The sequence below is a fragment of the Sceloporus undulatus genome, chromosome 7 (assembly GCF_019175285.1).
Source record: "Sceloporus undulatus isolate JIND9_A2432 ecotype Alabama chromosome 7, SceUnd_v1.1, whole genome shotgun sequence".
Lineage (NCBI taxonomy): Eukaryota > Metazoa > Chordata > Lepidosauria > Squamata > Phrynosomatidae > Sceloporus > Sceloporus undulatus.
Window position 1 is genome coordinate 23596898 of NC_056528.1, and position 9372 is coordinate 23606269.

Here is a 9372-nt window from a genome sequence, read left to right on the forward strand (position 1 = left end):
TGGACCATGTGGAGAGGACATTTTTGGCCAGTGGGAAGGAAGAAGCAGGTTTCCTGGTTGCACAACCCTGGAAGGTTTCCTTCTTCCAGGTGAGGCTGCAGCAACACAGCTGGGGTTCCTCCTGATTCTGGGTACCTCTTATTTCCTTCACAAATGAAGGACATAAACCTATCAGATCCTAGGGCTGGAAGGGGACCCAAAGGCCCCCTTTGGGAATGTAAAGCTCTCCTGAAAGTTGACCATCCAAGAAGGAGAGACTGCTGCCCTCCAAAGTGGCAAAAACAGCTCTTGCAGTCAGGTTCTTCCTATAAGTGGGCTCTCTTTTCCCATAGTTTGGATCCATTGCTCTGGGTTCCAGTCTCTGCAGTGTCAGAAGACATCTCCCCCCAAAAACCCCTTCCATGGCATCCCTCCAGGTATTGAAAGAGAGGTATCATCTTACTCCTCACAGTCCTCTCCACAGCCGCTTCCCTGAGTTGTTCCTCGCAGAGCTTACGGCCTCCAGACCTTTGGCCATAATCTTATCTATTCCAGCTTGTTGATTGTTCCTTATGTCCTTCTGCCAAACATCATTTGGAATTCTGGAAAGGTATTTTAGCTGAGGAAGGGGCAAAAATACAACACGTGTAACGCTTATGGCTATGAAACCAAAACTCCCTCCTGCCCAGAGTTTGGCCAAGTCAAATTCCATCACCTTCAGAGCTGGCTGGAGATCATGGTACTTGCAGTCCACTGGGAAGGGTCCCTGGGCTGGGAAAAAACAGACTTTTGTTTTGTAAGATATCACACATCTTTTCATGCCACCCATTTATAAGACTATGGTTCTATTTTGACCGCCATGAAACCATGAGATCTGGAATTTAGGGAGGAAGACTTAGGATCTCCAGCCAGAGAGAGCCTCAAGTGCCTCAGCAAACTACAGATCCCAGAATTGCAGAGGACGCAGCCATGGCAGTTAAAGTGGGATCATAGCTCAATCGCTGACTAGTGCGAAAGGGTCCCTGGTGGGTCTCTTCTGCATCTCCCTGACCTGATGATGGGTTTTGCATTAAAAAATGATGCAAGGAAGACCCCGTTTTCCCATTCCTCGGTCCCTGTCCAAAATGGGAGGCCTTGGGCCAGCAGGACCAGTGGTCTCAGGCTGCTTGGGTCCACGCGGAGGTTTCACGGCAGCATTGTGGCCTTCCTTTCTCTCTGTTGTTTGTTTTACAGCCCACGCACAAGAGAGAAAACTTCCTGGCCCGGCCCGGCTGAAAGAGAACTGTGTTCTCACACACGGATTCATGCTGACGAACTTCTCATTATATATTTATATATATATTCCTGAATTGCAGGAAGAAGAGGAGCGGATGACGCCTCTGTTCCGCAAACGCCCATTCATGAATCAGGTGAGTGGGAAAGGACCTGCATGGGTGCGAAACATCCTCTTCTGTGCCAGGGAACAAAGTATGCGGAGGACCATGAGGACTGGCACCTCAGTTGGGCCACTGGCCTCCCAGCTGCATCCAGAATCACGGTAATGGTTGGTAAAGTGACGGGTTTCCCTTACGTCGCTGGTGAAAGTTTGGGAGGACTGCAAAACCCAGCATCCTCCAAGCTGGTGGGTGGATTCTGGAGTTTATATTCCACTTGGGAGCCAGGACGGTGTGGCAGTGAGAGTGTTGGATACTGGAGACCAGGGTTCGAATTCCCGCTTAGCCACTGGGTGACCTTGACCAAAATCACACTCTCTCAGCCTCAGCCGAAGGCCATGGCAAACCTTCTCTGAAGAAATCTGGCCAAGAAAACCCAGTGATAGGGTCTCCATAAGTCAGAAACAACAAAAACAACAACAACACACACACAGAGACAAACTCTGTCTTGCTCTGGAGTACTCCCTAAATCCCCTCAAGGTAACATATCCCATCTGATCTTGGAAGTTAAGCAGGGTCAGTCTTGGTTAATCCTTGGATGGTAAACTGCCAATAAATACCAAGATGCTGTAAGCTATATTTCAGAGGAAGGAACTGGCAAAAACCACCTCTGAGTTTTCCTTGCCTAAGAAAGCCTTCTGAAATTCATGGGGTCTCCATAAGTTGACAGGTGACTTGGAGGCAAATGTTGTGGGAAGGGGCAGAGTTCTTATTTGGGGTGCGCAATGCCCTGGTTTTGCCCCTTTGGTCAATGCAGCCCTGCTTCTTCCCCCAAAAGACAAAGCAAGCTTCCAGCCCCAATGGCTTAACCTCCTATCTGAGTTGGGAGGATGCACCACAAGGTCATCTAAACTGACCCTTGCCTTTATTTCCCTTTATTTTTCCTGGGACAGAACCCAAGGTGGCTCCCATTGGAGATTTAAAGGCAGACTTCACTGGGAGGATTAGACTCTGTCCCATTGAGTTCAAGCTCCTTGGGTTTCAAGATCCTGGGAATGCAGCCCTCTGACTGCAAGGCATGGGCTCTTCTGTCCATCAGTAAGGTCCCTTCTCCTTAAAGAGAGACCAAGCAAACCTCCAGCCTTCATGGTCTGGCATCATAGAATGGCAGAGTCGGAAGGGGCGCCCAGAGGTATCCAGTCTCACCAGAACCGATCTGGGTTCAAATTCAGGTTTGAACTAGAACTTATGAGGATCCCTTTGGCTACTGAGTTCACCATTTCTGCTCTGACCAGGAGCACTGGCTGTCCTGGGCTTTTCCTTCAGCCTTGCATGGACTGAACCAGAGATGGGAAGATTCAATGGGGAACCTTCTCCCCTTCCTTTATTGACCCACTCTGTCCCTTTCCAGATGATGCTGCCAGTCCTTGTGAGAAGGCAAACACTGCTGAATCACTGACCCACATTCGGTGGACTTCCCTTTTGGTGCAACAGCCCTGGACTTTGTGGATCCTATGTATCACCGCAAAGGTGGAGATAGAAAAACCCGAAGGTACTTCCTCCTCCCCGGCTGCCGAAATTTCCCCCTTCATCTCTTAATCATCTCTGCCCCACCCGGCGAGTAAACCCTTCCATGGGCTCTATCACTTTCACACACGGTTGTGTCAGGGCTTTCAGGTGGCCAAGATCAACAAAGCCTCCGCCGCTCCACCGTTGCATCAGTGGGGAGGGCTGTCACAGGGTGCGTCCCACCTGCAAAAGCTTATTTTGGACGTGGTGAGCGAAGAAACACAGATTAGCGGCTTACCAAGGAAGGGGGACGGAGCACACGGCGTTCCAAAAGGTGTCACGCCTGCCTCTGAATTGTTATTAATAATACTATTTTTTTTGTCATAATACAATTGGGCGATTCTATTTTTAACCCCTTTCAGGAAACAAAGGTTTTGGCACAATTCATCAGTCCTGGATTTTGGATTTTGGATTCTCAGCTAATCATATAAGACCCCTGTCAGTTCTTACCCATTGATCAAGAAATTGTTGATCAATTGTTGATGGACAAAGAATTGTCTCCCTCCATCTACCTGCAAACTTCCAGGAAACGTCGCCAATGACCATCGAAAACAGGGTAGAAGGCTGTTCTCATACCCTCCGGATTTGGCAGGGACAGGCCCAAATAATCTTCTGCAATCCCCCTTTTTCAACTGCTTTTAAAATGTCTTTGTTTCTCTTTCCCCCTTTCCTCTTTTGTCCTCAACTAGTAAGACAATACTGTACAAGGCAAGTGGAGGCCTGTTTTCCGCTTGTGATATACAGCTTTGTGCCTAATTTCCTCAATACAGAAAGCCTCAGCAGTTCATATAGAGATCTTAGAGCCTAGAATTGTGTGGCCTACACACCAAGCCAAAAGTGTGCTGCTGTAGCAAAAAAGACCAATGCAGTCCTAGGCTGTATCATCAAACAAAAACAAAACAGACAGCTTCATTTATATACCGCTTCATACTGAACTAACAGTGTCTAAGCGGTTTACAACTGTAAGCTAATTGCCCCCAACAGTCTGGGTACTCATTTTAGCGACCTCCTCGAAAGGATGCAAGCCTGAGTCGAGCTTGAGCCTTTTTGCTGGTATTGAACTCGCAACCTTATGGTTTTGAGTGAGTGGCTGCAGTACAGGCATTTAACCACTGCGCCACAAGGGAAATCAATAGTCCCACACTATTCTGTGTCCAAGTCTTGGCGCCACAGTGTAAGAAGGACCTTGATGTGCTGGAATGCATACCCTCCAACATTTCCCAGATGGAAACCAGGAGACTATGGCCAAGCAATGGCAGAGTGAAGTCAGGGGGGCAGAAGTTATTAATGAGGAAGACCAGACAATCCAGGAGGGGCTGCAGCCGTTTGCTTTTGCCTGAGCCGACTGGGAAGGACAAGGCTCCTCTCTGACCCTTGCTGTGTTAACTGAGTGCAAATAACTTTTGTGCTCTGAATTCAGTTTGCAGGAATTGAAATAAGCTGAAGGCAAAGGGGGACCGAGGCAATTTAAAAGCACCTACAAAGTGGGAATAACCAGGACTGTCCTTGCTAAATTGGGAGAGTTGGGGGATATTGATCTATTGACAGGTCAGCGGACGTGACGTCTCTCTCTGTCAAGGTCTGGCCCAGATTCTCAGAGCTGAGGCCCTCCATCCTCAGGGGAAGACTCGCAGGGTGTGAGTAATGGCTTGAGAAGTGTGTTTGTGTGTGTGTCCTCCTTCCTCAAATTGTGTCTTGGTTGGTTTTGTGGATCCCAGTGAAGACCATGATGAATACAGCTCTACGTTTTACCGAAAGATCTCTGCAAAACCTCTCTGTCAGTCCAGCAGAATGCAAATTGAAATGAAACCAACCCTCTGGGAAAGGAGAATGGCTCCTGATTTTCATGGGTTTAATAAAACAAGAAGAGCCACCTGGAGCTTTAGAAAGAGGAACCCAGAGGGCTGCTTCCCGGGGAAGATGGAGACCAAAAGGTGCGACTTCTCCGGAGAAGACACGGACTCTCTGTCCACCATCATCTACCGCGTTTCAACCAGCGTGGAACTCATGGCCGGGATGTCTTTGAACGTCTTCATCATTGCCGTGAACATCGCTGACCGGCTGCGGAACCGAGGCCTGAAGCCCGTCGACCAGATCTTGACCGCTTTGGCCGTCTCCAGGTTCTTCTACTTGTGCCTCCTCATGTTCAAGCTTTTGTGCATGGTCCTGATCCCTTGGGTTTTTGAGTTCACCCGCCTCTACCAAATGTTCAAAGCTGCCACCTGGTTCCTGACCTGCACCACCCTCTTCTTCTCGGCGACCCTCTGCGCCTTTTATTGTGCCAAAATAGCTAACTTCCAGCAGCGGACCTTCATCCTCCTCAAGACAAGGATCAGCCAGCTGGTTCCCTACCTGCTCCTCTTCTCCGTCTTTGCGTCCTTGGTGAACACCTCTCCATTTTTCTACGGCATTTATCAGGTCGCCTGCAGCAAGCAGGAAAATGATTCGCACCCTTCTGGGAACGGCACGCGCCTCGGAAGCGCCAATTTGGAAACAAACACATTGAATCTGTTCCTCTTCTGCAGCATTGGATTTTCAGTAGCCTTCTCCTTCCTGGCCACCTTGGCTTTCCTTCTGCTCTTCTCTCTCTGGCAGCACACCAGGACTTGCAGCGCCAGCTTCGGCCGCCCAAACCTGGAGGCTCATTTCCGGGCCGTGAAAATCATCCTGTGCCTCTTGACCACCGAAGCCCTCAAGTTCGTCGCCCTGATCCTCCTCCTCTCCAATATATTTCTGGACAGAAGTCCCCAGAGCCGTTTCTGCACTTCCATCGCCTTGGGGTGCCCCACGATCGAGTCTGGCATCGTGATCTGGGGAAACCCTAAACTAAAAGAGGCCTTTATGGCCACCGTGGCTCATTGCAGCCTGCCCTTGCCCCTGAAGTAAAGCAGAAAGTGCCCCAGGAAATCCTTCTCTCCCTCGCTTGTAGCTCCTTGCTTTTGGGAGAAGGGTAAGCGGGGTGAAAATTACATTCGGTCAATAGAGAAATAGAAGAAATGAGATGCTTTGCCTCCAACAAACGCCTTCCTGTCTTTAGAAGAAGAAGAAGAAGAAGAAGTGGGGCACGAAAAGAAGGCGCTGAACTTTGCAAGAATCTTGCTCTGCAACCATCATTTTTGTCTTTCAGCCAGGCCTGAGTTTCCCTGCGCGGTTCAAAAATTAAAAATAAATGGGTCCCTGTGAAAGAAACTGATGGCAGATTGCGTTTGTCAAATATCGGTTCATTTGCCAACTCGCTCGGTATGTGCTTCTCCGTGTTGTGTATTGTTTGCCTTTGCAATGCTGTTCTTGTCCCTCACGAATCGGCGTGCTTTGGAAGGGCGAAAGTTGAAAGTTGAAAGAAAATCTGCCTAAAGGTGGGAAACACATAACTTGTGAGTGTAGGCAGAAATATATGTTAGGTATAGGTAGGAATATCGATAGAGACATCCAGAAACACACTAGCTTTTCTAATGAGTTGTGGCTCCATTGTCCAGTGCCAGCAGAATGGCATTACTTCTCTGCCAAGATGCCATATTTGCTTATCTTGTATTACCTTGCTGTTGTTGTTGTGGTTGTTGAGGGCCATCAAGTCATTTCTGATTTATGGCAGCCCTATCTTTCTTGGCAAGAGTTGTTCAGAGAAGGTGGTTGCCTTTACCTTTCCCTGAGGCTGAGAGAGTGTGACTTGCCTAAAGTCATCCAGTGGGTTTTCATGATATAACAGGGAGGGATTTAAATCCTGGTCCGCTGAGTCTTAGTCCAATGCTCAAATCATTGCACCGTCTTGGCTTTCAGAGAGGGCTCCAGGAGACCAAATCCTTCCTTTGTCCGGGAAACCAATTGGGTGAGACTGGGTAAGTCACACTCTCTCGGCCACTTTTTCTTCTGACTGGGCAAGTCACACTCTCTCAGCCACCAGTATGGTGTTATGGTTTGAGTGTTAGTCTAGGATTTTAGGAAACCAGGATTCAGCCTCATAAAATCACTGGGTAGCCTTAGGCAAGTCACACTCTCTCCGCTTCAAAGTAAGGCAACGAGGACAGCTTCCTTCAGGATAAATCTTCCCATGAAAGCCTTTGAGTGAAGGATAGGACTCCAGGAGATCTGGGTTTGAATCCCCCTCAGGCATCTTGAAAGCTAAGCAGGGTCAGCCCTGGTTAGTCCTTGGATGGGAAACCACCAGCGAACCCCAGGAGCTGGAGGCTCTCTTTCAGAGGAAGGAAGTGGTAGATTCCTTGCCTGGGAAATCTCTCTGAAATGAATGGGGTCCCCATAAGTCAACAGGTAACTTGAAGACACACAAACACACAAAGTGCCCACTCTTAAGAGGATTTCCCAGCCAGGTGTGAAACCCTCCTTTGTGTACCTGGGGGGGGGGGCTTGCTTGTTGAACAAGGTTGTGGGGTTCAGGGAGTCACCAGGTGTACCCAGTAAACGCACCTGGGACCACAACCATTTGCACATATGCAAAACTATAGATTTGCCCAAATGGGCAACAAAACAAATTGGCCGCACGTGAAACATGAACCAAATTGGTGCTCTGGAGAAGTCATGGGTTGCTTTCTAAATCCCTCAAGGTCCATGATATGATGAGGAAAGGAAATCTCTTGGGTTTTTCTTTTCCTACATTTCCCCCTTAAGCCTCTTGCCTTCGGGACCCAGCTAGCCAAACTCCTTAGGGCAAACCCCATAAATCTAAGGGGGGGGGGGATATTAAAACCAGAGAAAATTGTTCCTTCAAACCACAGGATCACCTTGGTAAACCACATCTTCATATATGCCTTCAACTTCAAGTCACTTGTTAACTTCTGGAGACCCCATGAATTTTGTAGTTTTTCCCTCTGAAGCAAGGAAAGAAAAGGTTTGCCATGGTCTTCCTCTGGGTATTATCTCCATGCAAGTGCCAACCAGGCCTGGCCCCTGAGCTCCAGATCTGGTGCCTTCAGGGCATTAGAGAGTGCTTAGTTCACAATGAGGCAGCATAGACATGGAAATGCTACTGCTATTGCTATCTAGGCCATAGAAAAGCCTTAGTGCAAGTCCAAGAAATGGCAGGGAAAGGAGCAAATCACCTCAAGCCTTTGGAATGGCATTTTATTTCCATCTTGCCATCCTTTTATGAGATTCCACCTAAACCTTAGGAAGACGCTCCTGAAGGTAAGAGCTGCTCAATATCAAAATATGCTGGAATACAGTGAAATATACTGCAATATTCTTTGGAGGCTGTTTTCAAGCAGCGGCTGGATGGCCATCTGTCCCAAGGAGGAAGGCTTGGATGGCGTCTTCCTGCATGGCAGAAGAAGCAGGTTGGAATGGATGGCCTTTTAGGGTCCTTTCCAACTCTAGATCCTATATATTCCTGCATGGCAGAAGAAGTGAGTTGGCATGGATGGCCCTTTGGGGTCCCTTCTAGGTCTATGAATCTAGGATTCTGTGGATCCCAGTATCCACCACCGCCACCCCATTTTGTCACTGCAATAACCAGAAGGAAACACCTCTCCCCTGCCATTCCTTTCCAGCAAAGGATGTGGGGTTTTAGCCCCATGTTTAGTTGGCGCTTTTAGGGAAATGAGGGGGATATCTAGTTACCCAGCCAGCCACATCTTTTGCATGGGACCCGTCCTTTGCCTTCACCACTTAGGGGTCCATTGCTCAGGGCAGGGGCATCGCTACTCCTTCATAAATGGGGCTGAGAGAGTGTGAGTTTCCATGGCTGAGGAGGGATTCGAACCCTGGTCTCCAGAGTTCAACACTCAAACCGCTATGCCAAGCTGGTTTATTTAGGAACAAGAGTCTCCCTCAATAATACGAATCTTGTGTGTATGTGTGAAACGCATTGCTAAATCCAGATTTAGGAGATCCAGGGACCAAAAGAGATTCCATGTTTCTTCTTCTTCTTCTTAATTGGTCCTTCATCTTTCTCCCTCTTTTGCAAAAAGAAAAAGTTACACATAACAGAAAAGCAAAGCCAGATTGCTTCTACGAAGTTTGTATTTGTGAAGAAAGCTTGCACATATCAGTTGGCTACACATTTAGCTAGTTTTGTTTTTGGGGTAAGGAAGGTCTAGTAGCCAAGTGACCAAATCCAACATTTTTAAGTTGCATTTATAAAGTCGTGAAGTTGCTTGCATTTATAAAGCAACATGTGAAGTAAGACCAAAGTCACTTTATTAATGTGCCAAGTCAATGTTCCTCCTTCTTTCCAAAAGTCATTTCAAAGAGTATTGAAAACCCCAGCGGATACCAAGGGCCCACTGTAATATTAAATATATATGAAATATAACACATATTATAATGTATGTAATGTGGTTTGAGCATTGGACTAGGACTCTGGAGACCAGGGTTCAAATCCCGATCCGGAAACCCACTGGGAATCCTTGGGCAAGTCACACACTCTCAGCCTCAGAGGAAGGAAAACCCCTTAGAGTTGCCATAAGTTGGAGGGGACTCAAAGGCATACAACAACCAC

At 47.9% G+C, this 9372-nt stretch overlaps 1 protein-coding gene across 1 annotated transcript; it reads left to right on the forward strand.

The window, feature by feature from the left end:
• Positions 1-4841: 4841 nt before the first annotated feature.
• Positions 4842-5807, forward strand: LOC121936499 (taste receptor type 2 member 40-like). The gene has a single exon (XM_042478788.1). The coding sequence runs from the start codon at positions 4842-4844 to the stop codon at positions 5805-5807; it is 966 nt and encodes a 321-aa protein (XP_042334722.1).
• The last annotated feature ends 3565 nt before the right edge of the window (positions 5808-9372 follow it).

Excerpts from the sequence above, each read along its gene's own strand:
- LOC121936499 (XM_042478788.1), top strand. The coding sequence starts at position 4,842 with ATGGAGACCAAAAGGTGCGACTTCTCCGGAGAAGACACGGACTCTCTG.